General features: G+C 55.9%; 1 protein-coding gene across 1 annotated transcript in view; it reads left to right on the top strand.

Annotated features, from left to right (window-relative positions):
* Positions 1–15,174, top strand: part of cmtr1 (cap methyltransferase 1) — a 270,971-nt gene that overhangs the window by 110,296 nt on the left and 145,501 nt on the right. Inside the window, exons 16-17 of the mRNA XM_041188132.1 lie at positions 4,719–4,844; positions 5,563–5,654. Coding sequence (XP_041044066.1) covers positions 4,719–4,844; positions 5,563–5,654 — 218 coding nt within the window. The remainder of the gene's footprint in view (positions 1–4,718; positions 4,845–5,562; positions 5,655–15,174) is intronic.

Raw genomic sequence — 15,174 nt, 5'->3', positions numbered from 1 at the left:
GCGTGAGGGCGCATGCGCGGGAGATGGGCCGGACACGGTTGAGGGCCCTGTCAACCACCGTGGGTGGTAAACCTCGGTTAAGGAAGAAGGAGGACGTTTTGGAAAGTGGCATAATTGGAGCAGATGCATCTTGTAGGCAGTTCCAGCCCTCGTTCTGAGCTGCAGATTGCTAGATAGAAGATGGCAGCTCCACAAGGCAATATTACTCTCCCCTTTGGCATGGACAAAGGATGTATGGTCCTCTGTCTGGATTCTTGACATGGTTAATGTTTCAACCATTAATAATTTGAAAAGAGGTTTTAGGGTCCTTTGTCCTATCAGATAGATTGTCTCTGTTATTCAGACCTGACCTTTGCAATATAAATGGGCTTTGTACAATTCGATCTCTGCAGTCACAGGGTTTATTAGCGTCTCTTCACAGGTAACAAGGGGGCAGCTGATCTGAATGTTAGGAAGTTTATATTATACATGGGATGTGGGTGTTGCTGGCTAGGCCAGCATTTATTGCCCATCCCTAATGGCCCTTGTTGTGAGGGCATTTAAGATTCAGCTACATTGCTGTAGGTCTGGAGTCAGATCGGACCAGTTAAGGACAGCAGATTTCCTCCCCTAAAGGATATTGGTGAACTAGGTGGGTTTCACCATCTGCCGTGGTGGGATTGGAACCTTGATTCCCAGAGCATTACCCTGGGTCTCTGGAATACTAGCCCAGTGACAGGAGCACTGTGCCACCACTTCCTGCAATTTGTTTGAGTCATAGCCAGTCATGGCTTCAGTTATTTTAATGCCTTTGTCCAGTTTTTAAAGATTTTAGAGATTAGCTATGCTGATACGTTAATATATATAATTTATAAAAATATAGAGTGAGGTCTTTGCCTCCTGGCACCTCTCGCTGCCTCAGGGCAAAATAAAGCAAATTCTATTGGTTAGGAAATAAAGATAGTTTGAGTGGAATGTGCTTTTATTCGAGGGTGCTAGGAATGAGTTCTGGCTTTAAAGTTTAAATTTGATTTGTATTTCTATATCTGTGTTAAGAAAAGGTCAAGTTGAGTTTTAGTTTCAATTTAAAAGGTGCCTGCATTTCTAATGAGTTTTTTTACAACTGTTGAAGAGAAGTTAATAAGATCTCAAGTAGATAAAACTGTGCTGTTGCTTAGCAACAGGGGTGCAAAGGGGTAGCCTCCCCCGCCACAACACCCATACGCAGGCAGAGTGGCTGAAAGCAGTTTAAGTTCAGCTGGAAGAAGGTTCCACGACAGGCAGGACATGAAAAGGGACAGATAGCAAATTCCAAACTGAAGTTGAAGCCAGAACTCCAGGGAGACTGGATACTGTGGGAGGGAGCTGCAGAGTGAGAGCAGTTTTCCCAAAAGAACTGAAAGGCCCCAAGGCCAAAGAATGAGACTGAAACAGGAGAAAGTCCCAAGCAGACCTTCTAGTCAAAGGAAGGACAGGAACCTGGAAAGGGGCCTGTTAAGTGAAGTTAAGAGTGAGGAGCAGAGGAAAGCTTCAAGGAAGAAAAGCTGCAGGATGCAGATTTAAAGCAAGAGGCCAAAAGGTCCTAAGAGATGGCTGAAGATCTGTAACTCTTTGCTATGGGCATGTGAAGCAGTGGTGTACTGTTGATGGATGAGTTGGTGAGAGAGAGTGTGTGGAAGACAGCTTGAATGCATCTGGTGATCCAGGGAGAGGAACATCAGAAGGAAAGTTTGACACCCCGGGGGTGAACCCTTGCGGAAGGCGTCTGATGAAAGTGTCGGTTTGGGAGACGATTCCAAGGTGAAGTCCTGGAGAGTGGAGATTGGAAACCCTCGTGTGAAATATGGATTTCAGTAAGACTGGTTGGCTCACAGTGTCACAAGCGTCTGGGGGGAGTTGAGGAGGATCCATAACATCTGTCTGGGGTAACATCTGTCACTTGGTTTCAGAGTGTGGTGTGTCTGACCACAGGGTCATAGGTTTACATGGACTGTGTACCTACTGTGAACATTAGAGTATAAGATAGCTTTTGTAACTTGTGTTATCCTTACAAATCTGTATATATTTGTAAAGGTGTAGTTGTGCATGAAGGAGTATTGTAATATAGTTCATCTTTTCTTGTTTAATAAATGTTTCATTCTTCTGTTAAACGTTCATCCGCTGACTCCGGTGACTCTGTTCAGTAGCCACTCTCCATATATCTAAACAAAATAAAAGTTAGGATCTATCAAGCCGAGTTCTATCCTGGGACCAGGCTTGTCTAAGAGTTACATCAGCTGGGATCACAACATGTTTCATTTTTTATACGGTGTTAAGAAGGAAGAATAGGAAGTGAAGAAGTATACATGCATTCTCTCATTCATACTGGAATACCAGATACACAGCAGACAGGGAAATGACAGGCCCCTGCTGCATTTCCTTTGTGAAGTTTAAACCTGGGAGAGGGTGTCCACAAGGACATTGTCCTTTCTGGCAATGGGGAAGGTTTAGATGCTTCAGAAGTTACCTGTGTTTGGAAGTTTTTTTTAAATTCATTCATGGGATGTGGGGCTTCGCTGGCTGGGCCAGCATTTATTGCCCATCCCTAATTGCCCTTGAGAAGGTGGGGGTGAGCTGCCTTCTTGAGCCGCTGCAGTCCATGTGGTGTGGGTACACCCACAGTGCTGTTAGGGAGGGAGTTCCAGGATTGTGACCCAGCGACAGTGAAGGAACGGCCGATATATTTCCAAGTCAGGATGGTGAGTGACTTGGAGGGGAACTTCCAGCTGGTGATGTTCCCATCTATCTGCAGCCTTTGTCCTTCTAGATGGTAGTGGTCGTGGGTTTGGAAGGTGCTGTCTAAGGAGCCTTGGTGAGTTCCTGCAGTGCATCTTGTCGATGGTACATACACTGCTGCTACTGTGCGTCGGTGGTGGAGGGAGTGAATGTTTGTGGATGTGGTGCCAATCAAACGGCTGCTTTGTCCTGGATGGTGTCCAGCTTCTTGAGTGTTGTGGGAGCTGCACTCATCCAGGCAAGTGGGTAGTATTCCATCACACTCCTGACTTGTGCCTTGTAGATGGTGGACCGGCTTTGGGGAGTCAGGAGGTGAGTTACTCACTGCAGGATTCCCAGCCTCTGACCTGCTGTTGTAGCCACAGTATTTATATGGCTAGTCCAGTTCAGTTTCTGGTCAATGGTAACCCCCAGGATGTTGATAGTGGGGGATTCAGTGATGGTAATGCCATTGAATGTCAAGGGGTTAGGTGACATTTCAGTTACCCGGGGTTCGGTGACATTTCAGTTCTCCTAACCGCCCTTGTTCTGAGGGCATTTTATTCATCAACCACATTGCTGTGGGTCTGGAGTCACATGTAGGCCAGACCAGGTAAGGACAGCAGATTTCCTTCCCTAAAGGGCATTAGTGACCCAGATGGGTTTTTACAACAATGGACAATGGTTTCATGGTCACCGTTAGACTTTTAATTCCAGATTTTTATTGAGTTCAAATTCCACCATCTGTCGTGGTGGGATTGGAACCTGGGACCCCAGAGCATTACCCTGGGTCTCTGGGTTAGCAACCCGGTGACTATACCACTACACCATCACCATTCAGTCATTTTAAAGCTTTTGTTCAGCTTTTAAAGATGTTGTAAATTAGTCATGCTGATGTATAGATTTATGTTATTGATCTATATATATATATATATATATATATAACTTATATACATATATTTTTCAGAAAAGCTAAGGTGAGTTCAATCTTTAAAAAAAGGGGTCACCCGTTTAAAACAGGCAAACATTTTTATCTGAGGGTTGTGAGCCTTTGGAACTCTCTTCCTAAAAAGGTGGTGGAAGCAGAGTCTTGAATATTTTTAAGGCAGAGATGGTTAGATTCTTGGTAAGCTAGGGGGTCATAGATTATCAGCAGTAGGTGGGATGCAGATTTCAGACCATAAGACATAGGAGCAGAAATAGGCCATTCGGTCCATTGATTCTGCTCCGCCATTCAGTGAGATCATGGCTGATCTGATAATCCTCAACTCCACTTTCCTGCCTTTTTCCCATAATCCTTGATTCTCTTACTGATTAAAAATCTGTCTATCTCAGCCTTGAATATACTTAACGACCCAGCCTCTACATCCCTCTGCGGTAAAGAATTCCACAGATTGACTTCCCTCTCAGTGAAGAAATTCCTCCTCGTTTCTGTTTTAAATGGGTGACCGCTTACTCTGAGATTATGCCCTCTGGTCCTAGACTCTCCCACAAGGGGAAAAAAGCTCTCAGCATCTCCCCTGTCAAGCCCCCAAAGAATCTTAAACTCCAATGAGTACAGGCCCAACCTACTTAACCTCTCCTCATAAGAAAATCCCTCCATCCCTGGGATCAACCTCGTGAACCTTCTCTGGACTGCCTGCAAGGCCAGTATATCTTTCCTTAGATAAGGGGACCCAAACTGTTCACAGTATTCTAGGTGTATTTCAGGTTACAATCAGGTCAGACATGATCTTATTAAAAGGCAGAGCAGGCTCGAGGGGCTGAATGTTCACGTGTTTGTATGTTCCTAGCCCCTGACAGAAGAAATGGCGATACATTTCCAAGACAGGGAGGCGTGGGACTTGGAGGGGAACTTGCAGGTGGGAGTGTTCTCATGCAATGGAGGGAAGGCCTTTGATGAAGGAGCTGTTGGGGTTTCTGTCTGAGTTGCTGTGATTGTCTCTGTCTCTCTGTACATTGGTGTGCGTTCTGTTTCTGTGTAGAAGTGCCAGATCTACCTGTGGGACGGGGTAATCCCGATGCGGTGGAAGAAGTTGGAAAGCTTCAAGACTGAGTTACCGCGGGACACACTGCTGCTGGTGGAAATCATACAGGAGCTGAAAGGAGAGGTGAGATAGAAGAGTCAGGGCAGGAGAGCACAATACTGATGCTCGCGCTACAGACAGAGAGGCTGGAGAGCTCAGAAAGGGAGAGCTCAGATTGCCCATGGGATTCAGAGGGTTTTGGTGATTGTGCACTTACCCGGGGTGCGGTGACTGTGCAGTTACCCAGGGTTCGGTGACATTTCAGTTACCCGGGGTTCGGTGACATTTCAGTTACCCGGGGTTCGGTGACTGTGCAGTTACCCGGGGTTCGGTGACATCTCAGTTACCCGGGGTTCGGTGACATTTCAGTTACCCGGGGTTCGGTGACTGTGCAGTTACCCTGGGTTCGGTGATGTTTCAGTTACCCAGGATTCGGTGACTGTGCAGTTACCCGGGGTTCGGTGATGTTTCAGTTACCCGGGGTTCGGTGACTGTGCAGTTACCCGGGGTTCGGTGATGTTTCAGTTACCCGGGGTTCGGTGATGTTTCAGTTACCCGGGGTTCGGTGATGTTTCAGTTACCCGGGGTTCGGTGACGTTTCAGTTACCCGGGGTTCGGTGACGTTTCAGTTACCCGGGGTTCGGTGACGTTTCAGTTACCCGGGGTTCGGTGACGTTTCAGTTACCCGGGGCTCGGTGACGTTTCAGTTACCCGGGGCTCGGTGACGTTTCAGTTACCCGGGGTTCGGTGACGTTTCAGTTACCTGGGGTTCGGTGCTGATTCCTCTCTCTCTTGGTTTTAGGGGAAGGCCCAGCGTCGGATCAGCTCAGTTCACATCCTCGATGCCCTAATTCTAAACGGAACGGATATTCGAGAACAACATTTCAACCAGAGGTCAGTCATCTGATCGGGTTCACCCTGGGTGATCACGGGGACGGGGAAGGCTGGTCTGGGTGATGGGGTTCACTCTGGGTGAACACGGGGATGGGGAAGGCTGGTCTGGGTGATGGGGTTCACTCTGGGTGATCAATGGGGATGGGGAAGGCTGGTCTCAGTGATGGTGTTCACTCTGGGTGATCAATGGGGACGGGGAAGGCTGGTCTGGGTGATGGGGTTCACTCTGGGTGATCAATTGGGATGGGGAAGGCTGGTCTCGGTGATGGGGTTCACTCTGGGTGAACACGGGGACGGGGACGGCTGGTCTGGGTGATGGGGTTCACTCTGGGTGAACACGGGGACGGGGACGGCTGGTCTCGGTGATGGGGTTCACTCTGGGTGATCAATGGGGATGGGGAAGGCTGGTCTCGGTGATGGGGTTCACTCTGGGTGATCAATGGGGACGGGGAAGGCTGGTCTCGGTGATGGGGTTCACTCTGGGTGAACACAGGGATGGGGAAGGCTGGTCTCGGTGATGGGGTTCACTCTGGGTGATCAATGGGGATGGGGAAGGCTGGTCTCAGTGATGGGGTTCACTCTGGGTGATCACGGGGACGGGGAAGGCTGGTCTTGGTGATGGGGTTCACTCTGGGGGATCAATGGGGATGGGGAAGGCTGGTCTCGGTGATGGGGTTCACTCTGGGTGATCACGGGGACGGGGAAGGCTGGTCTCGGTGATGGGGTTCACTCTGGGTGATCAATGGGGACGGGGACGGCTGGTCTGGGTGATGGGGTTCACTCTGGGTGATCAATGGGGACGGGGAAGGCTGGTCTCGGTGATGGGGTTCACTCTGGGTGAACACGGGGACGGGGACGGCTGGTCTCGGTGATGGGGTTCACTCTGGGTGAACACGGGGACGGGGAAGGCTGGTCTCAGTGATTGGGTTCACTCTGGGTGATCACGGCGATGGGGAAGGCTGGTCTCGGTGATGGGGTTCACTCTGGGTGATCACGGGGACGGGGAAGGCTGGTCTGGGTGATGGGGTTCACTCTGGGTGATCACGGGGATGGGGAAGGCTGGTCTGGGTGATGGGGTTCACTCTGGGTGATCGATGGGGATGGGGAAGGCTGGTCTGGGTGATGGGGTTCACTCTGGGTGATCAATGGGGGCGGGGAAGGCTGGTCTGGGTGATGGGGTTCACTCTGGGTAATCAATGGGGACGGGGAAGGCTGGTCTCGGTGGTGGGGTTCACTCTGGGTGATCACGGGGATGGGGAAGGCTGGTCTCGGTGATGGGGTTCACTCTGGTTGATCAATGGGGATGGGGAAGGCTGGTCTCGGTGATGGGGTTCACTCTGGGTGATCAATGGGGATGGGGAAGGCTGGTCTGGGTGATTGGGTTCACTCTGGGTGATCACGGCGATGGGGAAGGCTGGTCTCGGTGATGGGGTTCACTCTGGGTGATCACGGGGACGGGGAAGGCTGGTCTCGGTGATGGGGTTCACTCTGGGTGATCAATGGGGATGGGGAAGGCTGGTCTGCGTGATGGGGTTCACTCTGGGTGATCAATGGGGATGGGGAAGGCTGGTCTGGGTGATGGGGTTCACTCTGGGTGATCAATGGGGACGGGTAGGCTGGTCTCGGTGATGGGGTTCACTCTGGGTGATCAATGGGGATGAGGAAGGCTGGTCTGGGTGATGGGGTTCACTCTGGGTGATCAATGGGGATGGGGAAGGCTGGTCTGGGTGATGGGGTTCACTCTGGGTGATCAGTGGGGATGGGGAAGGCTGGTCTGGGTGATGGGGTTCACTCTGGGTGATCAATGGGGATGGGGAAGGCTGGTCTGGGTGATGGGGTTCACTCTGGGTGATCAATGGGGACGGGGAAGGCTGGTCTCGGCGATGGGGTTGACTCTGGGTGATCAGTGGGGATGGGGAAGGCTGGTCTGGGTGATGGGGTTCACTCTGGGTGATCAATGGGGATGGGGAAGGCTGGTCTGGGTGATGGGGTTCACTCTGGGTGATCAATGGGGACGGGGAGGGCTGGTCTGGGTGATGGGGTTCACTCTGGGTGGTCACGGGGACGGGGACGGCTGGTCTCGGTGATGGGGTTCACTCTGGGTGATCAATGGGGATGGGGAAGGCTGGTCTCGGTGATGGGGTTCACTCTGGGTGAACACGGGGATGGGGAAGGCTGGTCTGGGTGATGGGGTTCACTCTGGGTGAAGACGGCGATGGGGAAGGCTGGTCTCGGTGATGGGGTTCACTCTAGGTGAACACGGGGATGGGGACGGCTGGTCTGGGTGATGGGGTTCACTCTGGGTGATCAATGGGGATGGGGAAGGCTGGTCTGGGTGATGGGGTTCACTCTGGGTGATCAATGGGGATGGGGAAGGCTGGTCTAGGTGATGGGGTTCACTCTGGGTGATCAGTGGGGACGGGGAAGGCTGGTCTGGGTGATGGGGTTCACTCTGGGTGATCACCGGGACGGGGAAGGCTGGTCTCGGTGATGGGGTTCACTCTGGGTGATCACGGGGACGGGGAAGGCTGGTCTGGGTGATGGGGTTCACTCTGGGTGATCAGTGGGGATGGGGAAGGCTGGTCTGGGTGATGGGGTTCACTCTGGGTGATCAATGGGGATGGGAAAGGCTGGTCTTGGTGATGGGGTTCACTCTGGGTGAACACGGGGACGGGGAAGGCTGGTCTGGGTGATGGGGTTCACTCTGGGTGAACACGGGGACGGGGAAGGCTGGTCTCAGTGATTGGGTTCACTCTGGGTGATCACGGGGACGGGGAAGGCTTGTCTCGGTGATGGGGTTCACTCTGGGTGATCACGGGGACGGGGAAGGCTGATCTCGGTGATGGGGTTCACTCTGGGTGATCAGTGGGGATGGGGAAGGCTGGTCTGGGTGATGGGGTTCACTCTGGGTGATCAGTGGGGACGGGGAAGGCTGGTATCGGTGATGGGGTTCACTCTGGGTGAACACGGGGGTGGGGAAGGCTGGTCTGGGTGATGGGGTTCACTCTGGGTGATCAGTGGGGACGGGGAAGGCTGGTCTGGGTGATGGGGTTCACTCTGGGTGATCACGGGGACGGGGAAGGCTGGTCTGGGTGATGGGGTTCACTCTGGGTGATCAATGGGGACGGGGAAGGCTGGTCTGGGTGATGGGGTTCACTCTGGGTGATCACGGGGATCAGGAAGGCTGGTCTGGTTGATGCGGTTCACTCTGGGTGATCAATGGGGATGGGGAAGGCTGGTCTCAGTGATGGGTTTCACTCTGGGTGATCAATGGGGATGGGGAAGGCTGGTCTGGGTGATGGGGTTCACTCTGGGTGATCAATGGGGATGGGGAAGGCTGGTCTGGGTGATGGGGTTCACTCTGGGTGATCACGGGGATGGGGAAGGCTGGTCTGGGTGATGGGGTTCACTCTGGGTGATCAATGGGGATGGGGAAGGCTGGTCTGGGTGATGGGGTTCACTCTGGGTGAACACGGGGACGGGGAAGGCTGGTCTGGGTGATGGGGTTCACTCTGGGTGATCTCGGGGACGGGGAAGGCTGGTCTGGGTGATGGGGTTCACTCTGGGTGATCTCGGGGACGGGGAAGGCTGGTCTGGGTGATGGGGTTCACTCTGGGTGAACACGGGGACGGGGACGGCTGGTCTTGGTGATGGGGTTCACTCTGGGTGAACACGGGGACGGGGACGGCTGGTCTCAGTGATGGGGTTCACTCTGGGTGAACACGGGGACGGGGAAGGCTGGTCTGGGTGATGGGGTTCACTCTGGGTGAACACGGTGACGGGGACGGCTGGTCTGGGTGATGGGGTTCACTCTGGGTGATCACGGGGACGGGGAAGGCTGGTCTCGGTGATGGGGTTCACTCTGGGTGATCAATGGGGATGGGGAAGGCTGGTCTGGGTGATGGGGTTCACTCTGGGTGATCAATGGGGATGGGGAAGGCTGGTCTCGGTGGTGGGTGTCACTCTGGGTGATCACGGGGACGGGGAAGGCTGGTCTCGGTGATGGGGTTCACTCTGGGTGATCAATGGGGATGGGGAAGGCTGGTCTGGGTGATGGGGTTCACTCTGGGTGAACACGGGGACGGGGAAGGCTGGTCTCGGTGGTGGGGTTCACTCTGGGTGATCACGGGGACGGGGAAGGCTGGTCTCGGTGATGGGGTTCACTCTGGGTGATCAATGGGGACGGGGAAGGCTGATCGCGGTGATGGGGTTCACTCTGGGTGAACACGGGGACGGGGAAGGCTGGTCTGGGTGATGGGGTTCACTCTGGGTGATCACGGGGACGGGGAAGGCTGGTCTGGGTGATGGGGTTCACTCTAGGTGAACACGGGGACGGGGAAGGCTGGTCTGGGTGATGGGGTTCACTCTGGGTGATCACGGGGACGGGGAAGGCTGGTCTCGGTGATGGGGTTCACTCTGGGTGATCCGTGGGGATGGGGAAGGCTGGTCTCGGTGATGGAGTTCACTCTGGGTGATCAGTGGGGATGAGGAAGGCTGGTCTGGGTGATGGGGTTCACTCTGGGTGAACACGGGGACGGGGACGGCTGGTCTCGGTGATGGGGTTCACTCTGGGTGATCAATGGGGCCGGGGAAGGCTGGTCTCGGTGATGGGGTTCACTCTGGGTGATCAGTGGGGATGGGGAAGGCTGGTCTGGGTGATGGGGTTCACTCTGGGTGATCAATGGGGATGGGGAAGGCTGGTCTGGGTGATGGGGTTCACTCTGGGTGATCACGGGGATGGGGAAGGCTGGTTTCGGTGATGGGGTTCACTCTGGGTGATCAAGGGGACGGGGAAGGCTGGTCTCGGTGATGGGTTTCACTCTGGGTGATCAGTGGGGATGGGGACGGCTGGTCTGTGTGATGGGGTTCACTCTGGGTGATCAATGGGGATGGGGAAGGCTGGTCTGGGTGATGGGGTTCACTCTGGGTGAACACGGGGACGGGGAAGGCTGGTCTGGGTGATGGGGTTCACTCTGGGTGAACACGGGGACGGGGAAGGCTGGTCTCTGTGATGGGGTTCACTCTGGGTGATCAGTGGGGATGGGGAAGGCTGGTCTGGGTGATGGGGTTCACTCTGGGTGAACACGGGGACGGGGTCGGCTGGTCTCGGTGATGGGGTTCACTCTGGGTGATCAGTGGGGATTGGGAAGGCTGGTCTGGGTGATGGGGTTCACTCTGGGTGATCAGTGGGGATGGGGAAGGCTGGTCTAGGTGATGGGGTTCACTCTGGGTGAACACGGGGACGGGGAAGGCTGGTCTGGGTAATGGGGTTCACTCTGGGTGAACACGGGGACGGGGAAGGCTGGTCTCGGTGATGGGGTTCACTCTGGATGATCAATGGGGATGGGGAAGGCTGGTCTGGGTGATGGGGTTCACTCTGGGTTATCAGTGGGGACGGGGAAGGCTGGTCTCGGTGATGGGGTTCACTCTGGGTGATCAGTGGGGACGGGGAAGGCTGGTCTGGGTGATGGGGTTCACTCTGGGTGATCACGGGGACGGGGAAGGCTGGTCTGGGTGATGGAGTTCACTCTGGGTGATCACGGGGATGGGGAAGGCTGGTCTCGGTGATGGGGTTCACTCTGGGTGATCAATGGGGATGGGGAAGGCTGGTCTGGGTGATGGGGTTCACTCTGGGTGATCAATGGGGATGGGGAAGGCTGGTCTGCGTGATGGGGATCACTCTGGGTGATCACGGGGATGGGGAAGGCTGGTCTCGGTGATGGGGTTCACTCTGGGTGATCACGGGGACGGGGAAGGCTGGTCTGGGTGATGGGGTTCACTCTGGGTGATCACGGGGACGGGGAAGGCTGGTCTGGGTGATGGGGTTCACTCTGGGTGATCAATGGGGACGGGGAAGGCTGGTCTCGGTGATGGGGTTCACTCTGGGTGATCAATGGGGACGGGGAAGGCTGGTCTCAGTGATTGGGTTCACTCTGGGTGATCACGGGGACGGGGAAGGCTTGTCTCGGTGATGGGGTTCACTCTGGGTGATCAAGGGGACGGGGAAGGCTGATCTCGGTGATGGGGTTCACTCTGGGTGATCAGTGGGGATGGGGAAGGCTGGTCTGGGTGATGGGGTTCACTCTGGGTGATCAGTGGGGACGGGGAAGGCTGGTATCGGTGATGGGGTTCACTCTGGGTGAACACGGGGGTGGGGAAGGCTGGTCTGGGTGATGGGGTTCACTCTGGGTGATCAGTGGGGACGGGGAAGGCTGGTCTGGGTGATGGGGTTCACTCTGGGTGATCAATGGGGATGGGGAAGGCTGGTCTGGGTGATGGGGTTCACTCTGGGTGATCTCGGGGACGGGGAAGGCTGGTCTGGGTGATGGGGTTCACTCTGGGTGATCAATGGGGATGGGGAAGGCTGGTCTGGGTGATTGGGTTCACTCTGGGTGATCACGGCGATGGGGAAGGCTGGTCTCGGTGATGGGGTTCACTCTGGGTGATCACGGGGACGGGGAAGGCTGGTCTCGGTGATGGGGTTCACTCTGGGTGATCAATGGGGATGGGGAAGGCTGGTCTGCGTGATGGGGTTCACTCTGGGTGATCAATGGGGATGGGGAAGGCTGGTCTGGGTGATGGGGTTCACTCTGGGTGATCAATGGGGACGGGTAGGCTGGTCTCGGTGATGGGGTTCACTCTGGGTGATCAATGGGGATGAGGAAGGCTGGTCTGGGTGATGGGGTTCACTCTGGGTGATCAATGGGGATGGGGAAGGCTGGTCTGGGTGATGGGGTTCACTCTGGGTGATCAGTGGGGATGGGGAAGGCTGGTCTGGGTGATGGGGTTCACTCTGGGTGATCAATGGGGATGGGGAAGGCTGGTCTGGGTGATGGGGTTCACTCTGGGTGATCAATGGGGACGGGGAAGGCTGGTCTCGGCGATGGGGTTGACTCTGGGTGATCAGTGGGGATGGGGAAGGCTGGTCTGGGTGATGGGGTTCACTCTGGGTGATCAATGGGGATGGGGAAGGCTGGTCTGGGTGATGGGGTTCACTCTGGGTGATCAATGGGGACGGGGAGGGCTGGTCTCGGTGATGGGGTTCACTCTGGGTGGTCACGGGGACGGGGACGGCTGGTCTCGGTGATGGGGTTCACTCTGGGTGATCAATGGGGATGGGGAAGGCTGGTCTCGGTGATGGGGTTCACTCTGGGTGAACACGGGGATGGGGAAGGCTGGTCTGGGTGATGGGGTTCACTCTGGGTGAAGACGGCGATGGGGAAGGCTGGTCTCGGTGATGGGGTTCACTCTAGGTGAACACGGGGATGGGGACGGCTGGTCTGGGTGATGGGGTTCACTCTGGGTGATCAATGGGGATGGGGAAGGCTGGTCTGGGTGATGGGGTTCACTCTGGGTGATCAATGGGGATGGGGAAGGCTGGTCTAGGTGATGGGGTTCACTCTGGGTGATCAGTGGGGACGGGGAAGGCTGGTCTGGGTGATGGGGTTCACTCTGGGTGATCACCGGGACGGGGAAGGCTGGTCTGGGTGATGGGGTTCACTCTGGGTGATCACGGGGACGGGGAAGGCTGGTCTGGGTGATGGGGTTCACTCTGGGTGATCAGTGGGGATGGGGAAGGCTGGTCTGGGTGATGGGGTTCACTCTGGGTGATCAATGGGGATGGGAAAGGCTGGTCTGGGTGATGGGGTTCACTCTGGGTGAACACGGGGACGGGGAAGGCTGGTCTGGGTGATGGGGTTCACTCTGGGTGAACACGGGGACGGGGAAGGCTGGTCTCAGTGATTGGGTTCACTCTGGGTGATCACGGGGACGGGGAAGGCTTGTCTCGGTGATGGGGTTCACTCTGGGTGATTACGGGGACGGGGAAGGCTGATCTCGGTGATGGGGTTCACTCTGGGTGATCAGTGGGGATGGGGAAGGCTGGTCTGGGTGATGGGGTTCACTCTGGGTGATCAGTGGGGACGGGGAAGGCTGGTATCGGTGATGGGGTTCACTCTGGGTGAACACGGGAGTGGGGAAGGCTGGTCTGGGTGATGGGGTTCACTCTGGGTGATCAGTGGGGACGGGGAAGGCTGGTCTGGGTGATGGGGTTCACTCTGGGTGATCACGGGGACGGGGAAGGCTGGTCTGGGTGATGGGGTTCACTCTGGGTGATCAATGGGGACGGGGAAGGCTGGTCTGGGTGATGGGGTTCACTCTGGGTGATCACGGGGATCAGGAAGGCTGGTCTGGTTGATGCGGTTCACTCTGGGTGATCAATGGGGATGGGGAAGGCTGGTCTCAGTGATGGGTTTCACTCTGGGTGATCAATGGGGATGGGGAAGGCTGGTCTGGGTGATGGGGTTCACTCTGGGTGATCAATGGGGATGGGGAAGGCTGGTCTGGGTGATGGGGTTCACTCTGGGTGATCACGGGGATGGGGAAGGCTGGTCTGGGTGATGGGGTTCACTCTGGGTGATCAATGGGGATGGGGAAGGCTGGTCTGGGTGATGGGGTTCACTCTGGGTGAACACGGGGACGGGGAAGGCTGGTCTGGGTGATGGGGTTCACTCTGGGTGATCTCGGGGACGGGGAAGGCTGGTCTGGGTGATGGGGTTCACTCTGGGTGATCTCGGGGACGGGGAAGGCTGGTCTGGGTGATGGGGTTCACTCTGGGTGAACACGGGGACGGGGACGGCTGGTCTTGGTGATGGGGTTCACTCTGGGTGAACACGGGGACGGGGACGGCTGGTCTCAGTGATGGGGTTCACTCTGGGTGAACACGGGGACGGGGAAGGCTGGTCTGGGTGATGGGGTTCACTCTGGGTGAACACGGTGACGGGGACGGCTGGTCTGGGTGATGGGGTTCACTCTGGGTGATCACGGGGACGGGGAAGGCTGGTCTCGGTGATGGGGTTCACTCTGGGTGATCAATGGGGATGGGGAAGGCTGGTCTGGGTGATGGGGTTCACTCTGGGTGATCAATGGGGATGGGGAAGGCTGGTCTCGGTGGTGGGTGTCACTCTGGGTGATCACGGGGACGGGGAAGGCTGGTCTCGGTGATGGGGTTCACTCTGGGTGATCAATGGGGATGGGGAAGGCTGGTCTGGGTGATGGGGTTCACTCTGGGTGAACACGGGGACGGGGAAGGCTGGTCTCGGTGGTGGGGTTCACTCTGGGTGATCACGGGGACGGGGAAGGCTGGTCTCGGTGATGGGGTTCACTCTGGGTGATCAATGGGGACGGGGAAGGCTGATCGCGGTGATGGGGTTCACTCTGGGTGAACACGGGGACGGGGAAGGCTGGTCTGGGTGATGGGGTTCACTCTGGGTGATCACGGGGACGGGGAAGGCTGGTCTGGGTGATGGGGTTCACTCTAGGTGAACACGGGGACGGGGAAGGCTGGTCTGGGTGATGGGGTTCACTCTGGGTGATCACGGGGACGGGGAAGGCTGGTCTCGGTGATGGGGTTCACTCTGGGTGATCCGTGGGGATGGGGAAGGCTGGTCTCGGTGATGGAGTTCACTCTGGGTGATCAGTGGGGATGAGGAAGGCTGGTCTGGGTGATGGGGTTCACTCT

The sequence above is a fragment of the Carcharodon carcharias genome, chromosome 5 (genome assembly GCF_017639515.1).
Source record: "Carcharodon carcharias isolate sCarCar2 chromosome 5, sCarCar2.pri, whole genome shotgun sequence".
NCBI lineage: Eukaryota > Metazoa > Chordata > Chondrichthyes > Lamniformes > Lamnidae > Carcharodon > Carcharodon carcharias.
The sequence above is the reverse complement of the archived record's forward strand: the minus strand, read 5'-3'. Positions and strand labels throughout refer to the sequence as shown.